Genomic DNA, 18,226 nt, shown 5'->3' on the forward strand with positions numbered 1-18,226 from the left:
CTGTTCCACAGATCATTATTAAAGCATGAGTGCACTTCATTTGGTTCTAAAATGTGAAGCTGGACCCGCACAATACTTTGACCGTGAAAGGTCATCCTTTGACAAACTACCCTCCAAAAGGGGGGGTTCAAGATTATACGTCTTTATTCATGATAAATTTATTTCAAGTTTGCTGTGCTTTTCATTGATTCAAGTGCCTTAAGTGTTTAAAAAAGAAATACATTCATTACCGTATTTTATCTGCTTGGCAGGAACAAAAACCTCAGTGCGCTCCACACAAACAGCCATGCAAACTTCATTCGCTCAAATGAGCTTTTCATCCCCATATGAAATTTACAACACAATATTTACACACAAAAACACTGCTTACTTTGACTGTAAAGCTTTCTACATCCAAATACCAATATTCTTCACATTACTGAACAATCAGTGGTAAAAAAAAAAAAAAAAAAAAACAAAAACACACAGGTTCTGGGAAGATGAAACCCATCAGCTGGGGGAAGTGAAGAACCTCTTTCCTGGCTCTCCCTTTGACCTGCCACTGAAGGGACATGTCAAAACAAGCAGCAGAGGCATTAAGCACAGGGACACTTGTGCAAACAGCACTACAAATAAATGAATAAATAAATAAATAAATCCATGAGAAACAAAGTGGTCTCACGTGCTGTTGAAGGCGTTGCCCAGGTTCCTGATGCGGCCCCTCAGAGAGCCCGTGTTGTGAGCGGCGTAGTAGGCGTTGAGCTCCGGCGACGTCAGCGGCTTGAACAGCCGATCTGCAGGAAACAGAGACACGGGCCGTGCAGCAGTGGGTACGCAGGTGTGTGAACTGCATTTCTGCTTTAACTGAATTAATATTAGACCAAGTGACAGGAAGAATGATGGAGGAAAGAGCTCTGCTGATGCTCGTGTCACGGTAAAATGAAAAAGCTCAGGCAGGCCTGTTGATTTAGGACACTGAGGGCAGAGTTGGGCAGTGTTTCTGTTACTTGCATTTGAAATACACATCTCAGTTACTTTTTAGCACTTTGAAATAGTTAACAGGGCTGAAATAATTCATGTGTAATTTGAGAGAAGATACTTTGGATTCATTTTGCATTTTCAAAATTCTTTTAACATAAATACGTCTTAAAATGAAGAACACCCTTAAGACACACTGACAGTGATTCTGTTGGGTCACACTCCCTGCACTTCCATCAACAAGTTCATCCTCTGAAGTATTTTGTATTCTATTTTGACACATTTATTTGAGGGGTGTTTTGTAACAAGATGTTGTGATGTAGTTGTTTGCCCGTCTCAGTCAGAGATGGCCAAACAACCAGCTCTTTATCTCGGAGCTGACAACCTTTAGAGCCGCGCCGATGCTGGATTTTTGGAACAATTTTCGAAAAATGATCTAAAGTGCTTTTTGCTGCAGCATGGGCTGTTACAGACCAGCTGATGCACTGGTCACACTTCATCTTTATGCCCCAGTTTCATAGCATTTATGGTGCTAAGTAATAACTGGTGTATTTTCCAAGCAGCAGGGTCTTTTAAGGAAATACGCTTCTCTTTTCTCTGAAAATAAGAGCTTTTTGTGGGTGATATGTTTTTTCTCCTCAGTGAGGTGAGTGTTTTCATTTATCATTTGAAAATGTGGCCTTGAGATCATGATCAAGGGCTTTACAAATTAACCAAACTTAACCTATGTTCATGTTGCTGGGTGGTTTCCTTGTGATCACTGACTGGACATCATAGTTTACCCACCGTTTCATCTCCCCCTACATCACAGCCACCATGAGACAGCTGTAGCAGCTCTATGTTACTGTAGATGGGATTCAAACTGTAATATTATACAGGCATCGATTCTGCAGTGCCTGGCAGCAGCGGTGGACTGTGTCTGCAGGAGTGACGACGTCTCCTGCTGCATGGTGACAGACTCAGTTTGTCACAGGGCACGCGTGTTGTGTAAAAGACAAGTGTGGGACGAGATGCTGCATTTTGGTTACAGCTCGAGTGATCATTCAGCTCATCGTCTGTGCAGCTGTTCACTCCCAAGACAGAAACTGTAACCGTTCAGAACCGGTTGTTTTGAGTCAGCGTCTCAGCACCTCTGTTTTATGTATGAAATAAGATGCGAGTACCACGTCCGTTATCCTGGTTGCTGGCCGAGTCCATGGAGGGTTGATCCCTCTGCGCGTCGAGGATCCGCCTCCAGTACTCCTCAGGGAAGGACAGCAGGCGGCCAACAACCTGAGACGATAAAATCAAACAACTCAGCGAATATTCTGGCGCATTGCAGTTCAACAAGATCACTCCTCCCTTTCAAAATGAATGAGAACGGCCCCCTCTGTGACACTGAGCAAATCATCTCTTGCATCTGATTCATGAACCGGGGTGACGTGCTGTATCCTCCAGAGCAAGACAGGGGAAAAATCTCCAGCTTTCTGTGACGTGTACTGAGGTACCGCAGGCCCCCCATGTGCCTCTGGACTCAACATTTTGACTCAACAGTGGAGAGATGCCAACCTTAGGCTGAGTGCTTGTGTCTCTCACGATGGTCATCGGAGACGGCTCGGCCAACCCGTGCCCGACGATGGTCGGTCCAAACACCCGCGCCAAGTTGCTCTGGTCCATCTGACACTTGGGGCTCCTCATGACCCTGGAAAATGAGAAATGATTAATATTTGGAAATAACTGTTCAGTGTTCTGTGCTCACCCACCCTCACAATGTCTTTTAGTTCAATCCGGTGCACGATCGCTCCACGGCAAAGAGATTCCAGTCAGGTTCAATATGACCCGCATTCAGGAAAAATATCTTCATCTATTATTTATAAAATATGTTCATGTCTTATTTATTTTTCTTGCATGCAGCTACTGAGCTAGGCTGAAGCCAAAACGTCTGGCTGCACAGTATTGTACATCCTGCTGAAAAATGAATAAGAGATGAACGTTTTTTTTTTTTTTTTTTTTCCTGAGTGCGGGTCATACTGAACTTTGTTTTAATAATTAATTGATCACTACCTTTAAAATGAGCGGTTCACAAAAAAATACAAAAAAGATTTGTCCGGTGCAATCCGTCTTTCCTAATCGTTTGTGTGATTTGGTGAGGTTTCCCACCACTTTTCCCTTTGGTAGGAAATTTCTTTCAAACTAAACTCTTTGCCCCTGAGCACTGTGGATCATGCCAAGTGACTTTCTGTTAGGAAAGAGCTGTTGAGTTTTTCCGAAGTAAATGTTTCAACATTTGAGCTCCAAAAACAAATTCTGATCAAGCCCTGACTGCATCTGGGTGCTGGGAGATGAAACCTCTGGAAACCTCTGGAAACTGGACAGACTGCACCAGTGGGGTAGATGGGAAAATATCTTCACTGTATTTTGGGTGAACTGTTCCTTTAACTACAACACTGTGTACACGGGTGTAGACTTCATTGCAGCTGTGGCAGGGACCCGCTGACACGCTGTTGTAGCCAAATTCAACAAATACATACATTTACTGACATGGGAAAATTCCACAGGGGAACTATTGTTTATGCTAAACCAAGGGTAAAAAAAAATCCAAATATGAAACATTCACTGCAAAAAGTCAAATCTTACCAAGATTATTTGTCTTATTTCAAGTCAAAATGTCTTATTTCTAGTCAAAATATGTCATTACACTTAAAATAAGACATGATCACCTCAGAAGTAACTTGTTTTTAGACAATTTTCACTTGTTTCAAGTGAAAATTTACTTGAAACAAGTTAAAATTAGCTTGAAACAAGAAACAAATTCTGCCAATGGAACAAGCAAATTTTTACTTGTTCACTTGTGTCACAAGTAAAAATTTGCTTGTTCAAATTTTAACTTGTTTCAAGTAAATTTTCACTTGAAACAGGTGAAAATTGTCTAAAGACAAGTTATTTCTTAGCTGATCATGTCTTATTTTAAGTGTAATGACATATTTTGACTAGAAATAAGACATTTTTACTTGAAATAAGACAAATACTCTTGATAAGATTTTGACTTTTTGCAGTGTGGTCGCATAATTTATTGTCCAAATGCCTTTAGATCAAAAGATGTCAACAGAAGAAGAGAGAGTGCATTTTCTAAAATAAGATTCCATGAAAACCAGATGTTTCTAGAAACACAATGAGTAAAAAAAGGACAATTTATCCTTCAGCTGTCTCTCCCAAATCTATACCACTGGCTGGCTGTAATGTAATCACAAGACTCGTCAACAATACTCCAAGTATTTCAAGCTTTTTTCATACCGACAGCTTCCGTCATCTGCTTTGTGTCAGAGGTTTTTGCAGACAAATAAAAAAGGCAGGCAACAGAGAGCAGCCGTCAAGTCTTACTTCTGTAAATGAAGCATGAGGAAAGCCAAGGTGTCTCTATTAGCCTTTGGCAAGTCCCCTATGGCCTCGGACATGACGCCGGCGCTCTTCTTTTCATCAGGGATCTCTGATGGAGACACAGTGGAAACACAGGTAGGAGCTGATCAGAGGGCAGCAAGGTGCGCGCTTTAACTCCAACAGGAAACGAGGGCACCGAAGCAGCCGGGGGGTTTGTACGTTTTCCACAAACCATGCCAATTTAGGGTGCTGCCGTCTGAAGATGGACAGACAGGCACGTTAACATGGGATTATTCCAGGCAGGCACACATCCTGATTGCCCCCCATATTACCAATTCCCATTAGGACATGTTTATCTGGCGAGCAGAAATTAACATCCCGCCTAGGAGCGCTAATGTGCAGGGAAAAGTATTGAGTTTTGATTATTTTGCAGGCACCGGGGAAATGGGTAGACATTACGGAAAAGAAATAATGTGTCCCAAAAGGATGAGGTTAAGCAAATCAATTACCACGACTCGGGCACCTCATGTTTGCAAGCTTGGGCAGGCATCTAAACACACTCTTTGAAAATCCATTTTGTGACCACAGCTAATATGTTTTACGGTCAGGAGTGTTTCACCCAGTTCCCGTCTTTTTTTTTTTTTTTTTTTTTTTTTTTTTAAGAAGAGGCCAGATTGATATCTTTCATCTTTAGTGCCTCGTGCTGCCTCGTGAAGCGAGCTTTTCATCTCTGGGACTTGAGACTAGAAAGTAGCTTCAATTATCTGAAAAAAAAAACAAAAAAAAAAAAAACACACTTTCTCCGTGTCAGCTCAGCCTCATCGGTGCTGTGGGTAAGTCACTCAGTGTGCCAGTGTAACATCCCTGATCAGCAATCACAACCAAGTGTGCTTATATTAACACAATAAGCCTGCAATCACAAACGATTTCAAGTGTGCTGCTCCTGATTGTTGAGGCTGGCTAAATTACACTACTCTTAACGTTTGTGTCTGTCTAAAAATAAGTGTGGGGTAGTTTAGTGCTTCTCGATCTCCACTTAGTGCTTTTAACAGTAATAATACAGTGTGGCTGAATGGGAGTGAGATGCTTTTATAATGCTTGGCTTCTTTTTTTTGCTGTATAACCTCTCTCTCTCTCTTTTCTTTGCTTTGGCATGTTCAGATGTGCGCATGATTTCTCTCAAACTTGCGTCTGTGCACCTGAGGCCTGCATGAACGTCCTGTGCAGGTGGAAGGTGATGAGAGGCTCCTTCAGTTTCCTCAGGAAGTCCTTGAGAAGGCCGCAGATGACGTGGATGTCCTCCACCTTGCTCAGCACCAGCGCCCCTTTCCCCTGGATGTACTTCTCCCTGAGCAGCTTCACCAAACGCTCCCCGCCAGGGACTCGGTAAATCCCCCTCTGGAACATGAGGGAGACGAGATGAGGAGCATGAGAGGATGATGGGATTATGTAGATTATGTCGGGGGGGATGGGGGACCATGTGCCGTGGAGGACGTGGAGGGTCTTTGGGTTTTCATTGCCACCCCAAACCAAAAACTGCAGCAGGTGATTTCACTGGTCAGTGGAATCTCCTGCTGCCTGGAGAGAAATCCTGCAAACTCCAAACTCCCCAGCACGAGCCTCCTCGCCCCTGGATTACACTGATACAGAGATACAGCCTATTTTGGAGGGAAGGGATTTTTTTTTTTTTTTTTTTAAATCAAAATATGATTTAAAAAAATAAATAAATAAAATAGTTGCATTTAATTATCATCAAATATGTGCAATAGGCAAAAAAAAGATGTTTCTATGATAAATTATTGATTAATGATAAATGATGATAAATTAACTTCATTTGTATAGCACCTTTCATATAAACATGTAGTGTTTCATTTAAAATAAATTAGAATAAAAAAAACAATAAGAATTGATGACAAAAAATAATAGAATAAAACACAAAAATAAAACATAAAACATAAAAAGCAGACAAAATTACAATAATAAATAAAACAAATAAGTCAATAAAATAAATTTATAAAAATATTAAAAAATGCTAAAAAAAACAAACAAACAAACAAACAAACAAACAAACAAAAATAAATAAATAAACAGGAAAACCAATGATAGAACTGAAAGCTCAGTCTGTAACATTACTCCAAAATAAAATCTGTTACATTTAGCTCCACAAGCTCCAGGCAGGAAGTTAGGGTTAGGGTTTCTTCTGTGAGGGAAATGGCAAACCTGTATGCTACATATTTGTTGCATTTCTCTCCTCTGCTTTATGTAATTCTACATTATGTGTTATTTTCATGAACTGACATGCAATGTGGTAGGCTATAAAATGACTGATTCAAAATGATAAATTAGAAAGTAGCCCAAAATATCCACATGTTGACTTGAGTCACACTGATGTTAGCAAAAAATAACCCGGCCTCCGTGCAGGTCTCATCTGAACAGACCTTAGCTCCACGTTTGTTTCGACGCCTCAGACGAGCTCACCTCTTCTAGTCCCCTTTTCTCAATTTCATTCACACACTGAACGACCAGGAGAGGAACTCGAGGATGAGTCGCTGGAGCACAGCTCTCCAAGGTGTCCTGAGAGGAGAGGGGTTTTTTGGTTATAAAGACAAAAACACAACACCAAACTACCTCCACTTTGTGCTTATTTTGAAATGCAACTTTCAAAAGATGTGGATTTCCACAAAGTTTCCCCCGAAAAGTTCCAATCAGTGTGCGTTATCCTGCCCTATCCTTAGGAAGCAAAGAGCGGGAGACGCACCGCCTGCAGGGGAGCGTCGGCTGTGGCCGGGGAGCAGCCTTCAACACATTTCTGTTTGCACTCGGGGTGAGCGACAAGGCGGCAGTTTCGACATTTAACTGCCATCTTCCCGAAGCGGATCCTCTTCCCACACGGCAAACACGTCTCCGGCCGGATCACCTGGAAGAGAAGCAACGGGATGCACTGCAGCAATTACTGAGGAAGACTGACAGCGACAGTTTACTTTGGAACAGGATTGTCACTTTGCAGCACACACAGTCAAGCTGATGGCATTTAGTTTCCTCCCTATACCTGTCAATACATAACTGTACACACACACACACTACCTATTTTTAAAAAGCAGGATCTGATGCAGTAGAAAAATGGAATTATGGGATCTACTTTTCAGTTTGCAGGTTTGCAAATTGAAAAGTCACCAACGAAGTGAGATGTAGCCAAACTTCGATCCACCAAATTTCTGAAGGTGACATGATCATTAAACGCCACACAGCTGGTCCATGATGCTTCACACCAAAGGATATTAAAGACAGTCGTTGAGTTCAGCGTTTGTGAACTTACCTAAAAATCTTGACTTATGCAGCTTTAGGTTAGAGTTAAAAAATAAAATAGTGCTGGATGATTGATCAACGTGCATAATCGGCACAAGATCATGAGTTACCACGAGGGTTTTGATTTGATCCGCAGCAGAAAGTTTTCTCTCAAGCGTAAAATCAATCTCTAAATGAATGGGCGCCTGTAACAACCGTGAGAACATTTCTGTCAGTTCTTCCAAATCATAATCGGGGGAATAAAGCAGTCAGCACATCATGACACCTGAGGTTTTTTGTGCTTTGTGCTCTTTGTACTTGTTCGTTTATTCATGTGTAAAACCTGTCGCTGTGCACAAAGCTTAGACGGGTTACAGTACGCATTGTTTCAGGAGCAGAGGCCCTGCTTAAGAAATACAGAGTGCACTCATACAACACACAGTACGGTAGAGGAACTGGAGGCTGAGCCCAACCAATCAGCAGCCAAAAACACAAAATACAAAAAACAGTGCATAGTGCAGTAAAAAACACTTGGGATAATTCAAAAGCAATGTTATTATTAGCGAGTTGGTCCAGCAGACTCCATTATTCACCATAATTCATAATATAATAATTTATACAGCATTGAGCTGGAAAATATGAGGGGCCCCAGAACTTTGATAATAAAGTATTTCTGATTCTATTTGTTTCCAATTTTTGAGGATTTCTTGTTCAAAAAATGTGTTACACTATAGAAATCTGGGTAGAAAGATCGAGAACATATTAGCCCACAACTATTTGATGACAAAATCTGATCGTTCCTTGCTGCAAATGTGTTTATATTTCTGTAAACCTAACCTTTAGAAATGAGGAGCCAGGCCACTCGCTGGGCTCTGTGCTCGACCGTACGCTTAAACTGGATCTGACCTCAGACGCACTCAGACACAGCAAAGAGCGTACTTTTTGAAGAAATTGTTCTCCTTCAATGTCAACAACAAAATGCTTCAAATGTTTTACGGTGCTTTCACTCGAAGTGCTTTGGCCTTCTGCATCATCCGCTGGTTTGGAAATGCCACCGAGACGCAGGGGAGAAAAAAAAAAAAGTCTGTCAGAAAACTGGCAGCAACGGCCAGCAAAGCATTAGGGATGACGTCAGAGGAGCACAGAGTGAATCTACAGAGATCAGTGTTAATGTTCAGATACCTCCTCTAATGATTGGTGGGATTGATATAATGGATAACAAATGCACAAACAAACATCTCAGGAAAAATTTACAGAGACATAATAAAATTTCACCAAGAGGAAAGTTTGTTTGGGATTCACAACTGAGTGGAATAAACTGGCGTAAATTTTAATCGTGGTAATTCTGTCTCAGAATTACCACGATCAGAGAGGTTCATTTTAAAATTTTACATAATATTTATCCTTGTAATAAGTTGATTTCCAGTTTTGCTGATGTGGACGAAATGTGTACTTTTTGTGGAGATGAGCCAGAGACAATTTTACATTTGTTTTATGTTTGCCCATTGTCTTTAGCGTTTTGGAGGAACATGGAAAAATTCATCCTTGATAAAACAAAACAGCCTATCAAATTAGAACCCAGAGATATTATCTCAAAATTTGAATATAAAAACAAAACAATAGGTTTCATAATAAATCTTATGACTCTAATGGGTAAATTTCACATCCACAGGATGAAATTTTCCAAGACCATACCTAACTTTAATGTTTTTGTTGTAGAATTAAAATATTATATTATATTGATACTTTAGAGCAAATGACAAATAAGAAATGTGAACGTACTGCATTTTAAGGAATTATTTTCTGTAACCCCAAAATAATATGAAAACAAAACACCTTAAATCCTATGTGCCTTTTTTAAAATTTTATTTACACTTACTGTAACTGTTATTTTTTCAGATATTTGTGAAAACCTTGAATCCTGATTGTCTATATTTCTCTTGATGTCAATAAAGATTCGCATTTAAAGTCGCCATCTGGATGACGATCTGCTGGTCACCAAAAGTGGTTTCCTCTCTGTTTTGGACTCTGTGACGTCGTCAGGAAATGCCTTGTGATTATGCTGCAAGCCAATTTCCCCACAGGGACAAATAAACTATTTATCTATATTGTTATCTGCAGTTTTTCTGTTCCCAGATATCAGTAACAGCACCAGACGGAGCTTGGCGATTTTCTAACTGTACTGGATGGATCAGTGAAAGACTTCTGCTACCACAACACTCTGATTTAAACAGATGCAGTTTTTAAAGTCATACACTACTCACAAAAAGTTAGGGATATTTGGCTTTTGGGTGAAATTTATGGAAAATGTAAAAAGTTCACGCTACAGTGATATTATATCATGGAAGTAGGGCATTTAAGTAGAAGCATACACTGGTGATTTCCTCATCTCAAACAATTTCTTGAAACAAAAGCCAACAACAGTGGTGGGTATACCACAACAAAAAATGTCAATGTCAATAACTTGTCATGTGCCCTTGAGCATCAATTACAGCTTGACAGCGACGTCTCATGCTGTTCACAAGTCGACTTATTGTCTGCTGAGGCATGGCATCCCACTCTTCTTGAAGGGCGGCCCTCAGGACATTGAGGTTCTGGGGTACAGAGCTCCGAGCCTCTACACGGCCACTCAGCTGATCCCATAGGTTTTCTATGGGATTCAGGTCTGGAGAAAGTGCAGGCCACTCCATTTGAGGTACCCCAGTCTCCAGCAGCCGTTCCCTAATGATACGACCTCGATGAGCTGGAGCATCAAACACCTGATGTGAATTTTGCCGTTAAGCTCCTTGTTAGAGAACAGCAACTTGTGCAAAAAGTACTGAAACACTGAACAGTTGGACATGTGCATTCAAAAGTTTACAGAAGGTCACATTAAGTTCACCTGTAAAGGTTATAATGCATTTTAGGTTCATCCTGAAATTTCACCCGAAAGCCGAATATCCCTAACTTTTGTGTATTTGTTTCTCTGATGCCCCCACCACGGCCAAATGCACACAAAGCACATATTCGTTTGACATCGGTTTACCTCGTCAGTCCTTTCTTACCGTTTTGGACAGGAACACGTGCTTCGGGGTTTTCTCCACCATGAAAGTGTAAGCCGGCTTGGCGCTGACCTCTGCGGCGGCCTCCTCCATCGGGGCCACGGTGTCAGGCTCCAGCATGGTCTCATCCTCGGGCCCCCACACCGACGTTTGATCTGGGGAACGAGAAAAACGCATCTGTCAGCAAAGCCTGAACGCCATCAGGGTCACGCCGGTCAGACGTGGGAAAACCAAATCCCTTCGGGGGACGTTCATTCGTGCCACTGCGAGCGAAACGTGTGAGCGCACCTTTGCTGTGGAGCGAGGCCGGGCGCTCTCGTGTCGCAGCCCTGCTCGCCTTCTCTGGCGTCTCCTGGGTTATGCCGATCACCATGTGGATCTGACCTCCGCTCTCTGGGGTCGTGACGGACGCCTTCACGACTGTTTCGATTTCCTGAATCATACAGAACAAGCTCCAGGGTTAAACACACACACACACAAACCACAAGAACAACATCTTTACAAACTAACAAGCAGCCATGTAAGCCAAGTTAAATCAGCTGTAAGTGGCCGCTGTTCCTTTCCAGTGAGCTCTACGGTGCGCGTGTGTGTGTATGTGTGTGTGTGGAGCTCTGCCAGCGGTGGGCAGGCTGGCTGTCGGCGACGGTCCAGGGAAATATTTCCACCTGAGAGGACAGGTGGACGGTGTGTGTCTGTACACTGAGAGGATGATGCCTAACAGAGCTTCAGGACTGATGGATGAGCCGTCAAATAGCAGCTGACATCTCGCCGGGCCCAAATTCACCGGCTAAAGAAAAATAGCAACTGGCTGTCATGCTTCACCCGAGAATGCTTATGTTGTGCTAAACTGTGCTCTCAAACACCGAGAGTGCCGTTTCCACAAAGCCTGAAGAGCGGCGAGGCAGACGCTGCTGGTTCCCGCTCGGCGATCAGACGCTGCACATCGTCTCCTTAAAACTCCAACTTCCTGTCAGCGAAAATGCGACGTAACAGCGCTGCGAGTCACGGCTGCAGGCAGGAACCTGTTTACTCAAGCCTGTGTTTCCCACTTTCCACTTATCTGAAATCATGTCAGCCGCTCTGTCAGCACCGCAGCAGCATCACTTTGAACACGGCTTCAGTCTGCAGAGCTCACTGCATTTGATTTTCAGGAAGGCTTGAGCTCGAATTTAACGAGAGCATCGTCTCCAAACGCACAACATCCTCTCAGATGTTTGTGTGTAATGGTAATAATTTAGCCCGTTGATGGCGATCACAGGGATCATCAGTGGTGACAATTTTATCCTTTTGGAAGCATGAATATTGTCACCAAAGTTCATGACGATTTACCGAAGAGATTTTGAGATTTGCCACTCTGGACTGACCAAGCTCTCATTTCTAAATTAAAAAAATAAATAAAATTCCATAACCAATGACATTAGGTACAGCAAAATGTGACATCATTCATGTATGTGTGTGTGCCTGCCTGTATCTGTATGCTATGCTTGTCAATATTTCCAAATACAAAAAAAACAAAAACAAAAACAAAAAAAAAAACATAAAAGACATAATTCAAATTTACATTGTCTGAGATCAGGTGTTTAATTTTGCATTAAGTATTTTTTTTTTTTTTCCTCTTTACAGTTAATGTTATTACCAGAACAATGAGTTAGGGGCTCAGTTTTATCTTTAATTGCATTGTTTAATGGGTCTGGGATTTATCCAAGCTAGCTACTATCTCTGGTATTAAATCCAGTGATCAGAAATTTAGAAAAAAAAAAAAAAAAAAAAAAGGAAAGAAATTGAAAATGGCTGGGGTGCATAAGGACCAGGGGAACTGGGGCAAATTTTTCTGATAATCGACTGGCAACAGCCAATCAGCCAATCTTTCTCCTGATATAAATAAAATGGATGAGAGGTTGATTTCTGTCACCCAAAGCTTCCACCATTACAAAACTGTGGAAAACGTTGGAGCTGCCTGACGCCCGCCGTGATCTCAGCTGCTCTCTGGTGGTTAACGCAGCCGCCGCCACACAAACTGTGACCTCGGCCTTTACGCAGGGAGGAGCGTTTCATGTTGGGGGGTGGGGGGGCATCCTCCAGGTGTTCATGTTCCGACTGGACCATGAAACGCCGAGGCTGGAATGAGAAGCCAGCAGCTGAGAGCCGAGGAGTTTAAATGCGTCGTGGCTTTAGGAACAGCTCTTTAAACAGAGGAAAGAAACGGCTTGTTGATTAAGTTGACTTGTGCAGTGCGACTGAAATAATTTGTGTGTTTGTGCCTCTCAGTGTGTGCTGCTCTGGCAGATTTAGACTGGAGGGGTTAAGCCGAGTCAGAAGCTGCACAGTAAAAAGTACTCTTAGTTCCACTTCAGCGGATTGAACATAACTTTCATAAACTCAGCTGCTCTCTCTCTCTCTCTCTCTCTGCCTGTGTGTGTGTGTGTGTGTGTGGTCAAATTCTTCAACACAAGATTTGGCACAAACAATGTTTAAAAATAAGAAATCATGAAATATGAAGCTGCACACGCTCTCTGTTCCAAGTGTCTGAACCTTTCGTTTTTCTTTTTCTTTTTAAACCAAACAACAACAAACCACACAAACCAAACATTAAATAAGAGCCTAGCATACAGCCAAGGCATCAATTAAAGAGATTCATTAATTAATCTAGCGCAGAAGAAGCTGGATCAAGCACTTTGGTGAAGCACCAAGAAATAAAATATTTACATGTCAATCAATAATGGGCAATATGGAGGGGAAAAAAATCAAGCATCACAATATTTTGGAATGACTAATTGACTTTCATAAGATATTTACACACAAAAGATTTCTGATAAAGCATCATTAGTAAATTTGGATATGATGAGCAAGCTGGTAGAGATACTGTATGAAATAGAACAATCTAATTAGTGCAGAAAATTGCATCCATTTACTTAAATGCAGCTTTTAAAACAAGGAAAAGGCAGTTGCAAAACATACTATATTATGATGTCTAGTAGCATATCGTGATGTATCTATAATATCGCCCAGCCATAATCTCGAGGTAAAATGTTCAGGTATCAGTCTCTATTCACCTTTTCCAGCGTCGGCCTCTCCAGCAGGTCTCCAGAGGCGTTTCCTCCTCTCCCTCGCTTCCCGGCTAAAGCGCCTACCGCCGGTCCCATGGACGACCGCTGGGAAGGACGACACCAACATGGGTTAGTGATTTGTTGTAAAACAGATTTTTAGATATGAAAAGTGGCATTGATCATGTTCACGTGCACAGAAAAAGTGCACAGGTAGTTGGAGTAGTTTCTGTTTGAAATGCAAGAAACCTCCTATTTTAGGTTAAATGTCTGGGTAGGAAGTAGAAATTCTGGGCTTGTAGGATGCTTCATTTATGACACATGGGAAGCTTCCTTTAACGTCATCTTCTTTTAGCTGATTTTCCAGGAAACACAGTGGTTCCTCAAGCAGAAATCCCACAATGCCCCTCCAAAGTCATAAAGTAGAAGTACTGTTACTCTGATGATAATTTGAGTTAAAGTTCTGCTGCCAAAATGTACTGAAGTAAAAAGTAGTTCAATTAAAACTTTTTGAAAACTGTAACTGTGTTAGTTGTGATCTCTTCCGTGCACCATCTGCAGTTTTTCCATCATGTGGCTCTTATTGTGAAATTTGGAAATGACAAAAAGTAGAATCCTCTTCTCGTCTTTGCTGACTGAGCGTTCGTTGTGAAAAGTCATTAATCATTTGTTCTCTGTAATGGATCTGCCTAAAATGTCAAGTGCAATACTCAAACAAAAATGTACTGAAGTAAGAGGAAAATTAATGACTTGAAAAAAAAAACAAACTCAAAAATGCAAACACAAAAAAGCGACTCAATTACAGTAAAGTGTGTAAATGTTATGAGTTACTTCCACCTCTGTTTCCCGGATATTAAAATTTATCTTGTGGAGATGTAACACACATTTGACTTTTTCCCCAACACATTTTGTGAAAACTGTTAAAATAAGGTTATCACACTAATGATTTTAGCACAAACTCCACTGCAGCTACAGTGATGTGACATTTCCTAGGAGGGCGGTCTCAAAACTTATTAGGAAGCTTCCTAATTGGAAACGAGGAGGTAGGAAGCTTCCTTGCATTTGACAGGAGCTGCAGATTGCTCCAATTTCAACAGCATCATCAGAGCAGTCACAACACGGATCCACTATAAGAATGAGGTGGTGAATTAAACACTCTGACTGGTTTCATGATGTCGCTGAAGCCACACTGTAACACATAATGTGAGTGGCTGATGTGCATTTGGTGACATTTTGTCATTCTGGCTCGAAATGACACACTGCAAACAGAATTATTGGGGGGAAATCGTCACTTTACATAATCATGCAAATGACTTAATTGCACGGTAGTCGTGCTCATACTGTTGGCAGCAGCTGCATTATTGTGCGTGTGTGAATGTGGCCATTTGCTCATACAGGCGGCAGCTCAGTCAACTTCACTTGGTGAGGCATAATGCGGCTTACCCTCCTTTCCCTCGCTCGAGATCTCAGGGGTTTAATCAGAGTGGTGTCCAGGTCCTGAACCAATTTAGACAAGAGTCAGGGGTGAAACCTTGCTTTCATCATGTATCATGCATCAAGGTGCCCGCTTTTCTTATCACAGCACGTCACACTGCCCGTATGGAGATAAAACCATCATACCAGGTCATCCTCGGTTCTATCATAGCTGATATCCGAGTGTGACAGGAAAGATGATTCGTCAATGACAGACAACCTGCGAGGAAATAAGGAGCAGTTATGTAATTAATTACAGATGGCATTTAATATTTAATCTTCACAAGAGGGAACGTGGATGGTAATGCATCTGTTACCGTTTATTGCTCTTGTGCAGAGTGACATTGGCTCCCCTGTGCTCGAAATTAGCCAGCAGAGATTTCTGCTCGTCATTCAGACACGCGCTGGATTTGCTGTCATGGACCAGAATGTCGCACATCAGCTGCATCTGCCTCTGCTGAAAAACCAACAGGGTGCCAAGTTTGAGCCTGTCCTCGGGATAAAAAATAATCAAATCACCCACATGTGCTTGAATGATGCGAGTGTACAGCCACGCAGCGGCAAACATCAGGATGTGCCGTGACGCTGAGACGACTTGACAGAACGGTGGATGTCAGCTGACCTCTAGTCTCTCGCGGCCAGAGCTTTGCCCGCACTTTTGTTTTCAGCTGACTCCAAACCTCCAACTTCAAAAAGCAGCTTTTTTTTTTTTCATGTAGCCGTAATCAAGTTACTGTAGTGTTCCTGTGTTGTTTTCAACAAATAAGCACATCCAGCACACCAACCCTGCAGAGAGAGTGTCTGGGGCACACACAGCGGAGGCTATAATGAGTGAAATTTATTGATTTCCAGCAGTGCTTCCTGCGGGTCTCACCAAGTACTGGTAGTCTGCCTCGACTTTGTAGCGCTTCTTAATCTCCACATCCACCTGGTTGCGGGCATGTTTCAGTTTCACCTCCAGAGCCGCTTTTGCCACGTCCGATTTCACCAGCAGCTCCTTGTACTTCTTCAGCTCCAGCTCAGCGTGAAGCCATTTTTTTCTAGTGGCCTCAAAGTTTTTGACCACTTCAACTATCTCTGAAATCACCAGAGGAAAAAAAAAAAGACGTAGTCAGCCTCCCCTGCATTTATTCAGCAGCAGGAAAAAAAAAAAAAAAAACGGAGGGCAGGGAAAGTTCATTCCCTTGTGTGGTTTGTTTGTTCACCTTTAAGAAACGCATAAATTACTGTTGAAAATCCCACATGTACACACTTGAACGGAAATTATTCCTTAAATCATGACATTAACCACCCAAAAAGAGCTTGTATTAAATCTGCACCACACAGCACTATAAAATGCAGCTGAAACACTGACAATGTTACAAGCCTAATGATTACTTTCACTGTTAATTAAACTGTCAATTATTGTTCTCAACTGACAAATTAATAATTTAGTCCATGAAATGACAAAAATTATAAAAAACGGTCATCAGATGTTCGCAGAGCCATAAGGGATTTCTTCAATTGCTTCCTTAGTTTCATCAGCAGCCAAAAAAACAAACCAAAACCCCTTAAGTATTAATTTTATAATGATATAAAAAAAAATAAAAATAACCAAATCTTATTATCTTAGTGATGGTAATGAAGCTAGAATCAACAAATGTTTGCCATTTTTACTTGCTAAATCTCAAACAAGCAATCACTTGTCAAAATGATAACAGATTCAACTCACTGACTGATCCACTAATCATCCCAGCATCTAAAATATGTTAAAGAAAACATTCACAGGTATACTCTTATGCTTCTTCTGTGCAGCATGAAGTCAATCTGAATATTAACTCCCAATGCTTTTTCCAGCCTCCATCACTCTCCACATTATTCCCCCCCCCCCCCTCCTCATTAGCATAAAAAGGGCACATGTCTGCATTTCACAGCAATGCTCCTGGACATTTTCACATTCAGGAAAAGCTAATGCCACTGGCCAGTATTATCAATTACTTTCTTGGCAATGGCAGACTTCAGTGCTCACAAACTAAAACTGGGGTCTGAAATAATGATGAAATCCAGCCCTTTCTTATCTGGCAGGATGAGAAACTGTTGAATTTCATCATTATTTCACTCACCAGACTAAAGCATCATGACACAGACGGCAGGCCTATGTATATGGGCTTTGCACCACAGGTTTCACTCTGTCCATCTTCATATGGACCAAACCGCATCTACACACACTTCCTCTCTAATGTGGGTCTATTTGGATAGGTGTGGTCTCTGACATGTAGGGTGAGCGTTGTCTTACCGAGCTCTCCGTTCATTGCATTTTCCTCCATGGTAATCCTCTGGAGGCACAAGGCCAGCAGCTCTCCAACAATGACCCGAGATTCCCCCATTTCTGCTGGCAGACGAGAGATGTGGCTCACCGCAGCGTCTCCATACGACCAAACCGGCCTCCTGCTATGAGCCTTAACACAACCTCACTTGTTTTCATTGCAAATCACGTTTCGAGAGCTTATAGTCATTTTCACACGAGGGAATTAGTCTTTCACTTTGTAAACAAAAAATAAGACTGAATATGAGGCTTATTAAAGTAGATTCGGTGCAATGGCTCTAGAAGTGGCTGCATTTTCTTTTATTTTATTTTATTCAAATACATCAGTGCAAAGTAATTCAAAGCAAAGCACACGTTTACCTCTCGGACAACACCGGCGCTTCTCCGGCTGCTTAATTAGCTCGTTAATTGAACCTGTGTGTGAGCTGCCAGTTTACACGAGCCGGCCCAACACTGTGCCGCATTCATGTCCTCTGACAAAGATGGGAAATATGGCTTTCCGCTTGAAGACAGCTCAGTTTTCAAGTGGGAAAAACTAGTCCAGTTGTTCACTAAATGTGTCCAGATGCAAAGAGGGTTTGCAGTGGCCAGGGAAAGGTTTTTTTTCTCACACAGGCTAGATAATTTTCATGATACCACATCTTAAAATAAAAGCTTAATGAGACATTTTTTGCGAGTCTTTTGAATGAGAATCAGAAATACTTTATTGAGAAGAAATATGAGCTTGATATTAGAAATTTGTTCACAAAAGGTATGTGCTCCAT

At 41.7% G+C, this 18,226-nt stretch overlaps 1 protein-coding gene across 3 annotated transcripts; it reads right to left on the bottom strand.

The window, feature by feature from the left end:
* Positions 1–105: 105 nt before the first annotated feature.
* On the bottom strand, positions 106–17,909 carry LOC115379998 (rac GTPase-activating protein 1). Of its 3 annotated transcripts, none has more exons than XM_030081008.1 (17): positions 17,823–17,909; positions 17,433–17,595; positions 16,032–16,234; positions 15,475–15,614; positions 15,305–15,377; positions 15,128–15,181; positions 13,694–13,792; positions 10,929–11,073; positions 10,644–10,795; positions 7,073–7,231; positions 6,793–6,888; positions 5,514–5,712; positions 4,318–4,423; positions 2,506–2,638; positions 2,121–2,229; positions 662–773; positions 106–541 (listed from the first exon to the last, which is right to left on the bottom strand). In XM_030081008.1, exons 2-17 carry the CDS (start codon positions 17,521–17,523, stop codon positions 490–492), a joined length of 1,923 nt encoding a protein of 640 aa, XP_029936868.1. In that variant the 5' UTR covers positions 17,524–17,595; positions 17,823–17,909; the 3' UTR covers positions 106–489. The 3 variants fall into 3 exon arrangements, with proteins under 3 accessions (XP_029936868.1, XP_029936869.1, XP_029936870.1); XM_030081009.1 differs by having other exon boundaries at positions 17,433–17,525; positions 17,823–17,883; XM_030081010.1 differs by having other exon boundaries at positions 17,433–17,528; positions 17,823–17,838.
* Positions 17,910–18,226: the final 317 nt, after the last annotated feature.

This window comes from Myripristis murdjan, chromosome 21, assembly GCF_902150065.1.
Source record: "Myripristis murdjan chromosome 21, fMyrMur1.1, whole genome shotgun sequence".
In the NCBI taxonomy this organism is placed as follows: domain Eukaryota; kingdom Metazoa; phylum Chordata; class Actinopteri; order Holocentriformes; family Holocentridae; genus Myripristis; species Myripristis murdjan.

Bases quoted from the DNA above. Each gene is read 5' to 3' on its own strand.
- LOC115379998 (XM_030081008.1), bottom strand. From the start codon at position 17,523: ATGGGGGAATCTCGGGTCATTGTTGGAGAGCTGCTGGCCTTGTGCCTC. The intron at 15,182-15,304 runs GTATGATGGTTT...AAATTGGTTCAG, and splicing joins ATAGAACCGAGGATGACCTG to GACCTGGACACCACTCTGAT. The intron at 10,796-10,928 runs GTGCGCTCACAC...CTCGTTCCCCAG, and splicing joins GGCCTCGCTCCACAGCAAAG to ATCAAACGTCGGTGTGGGGG.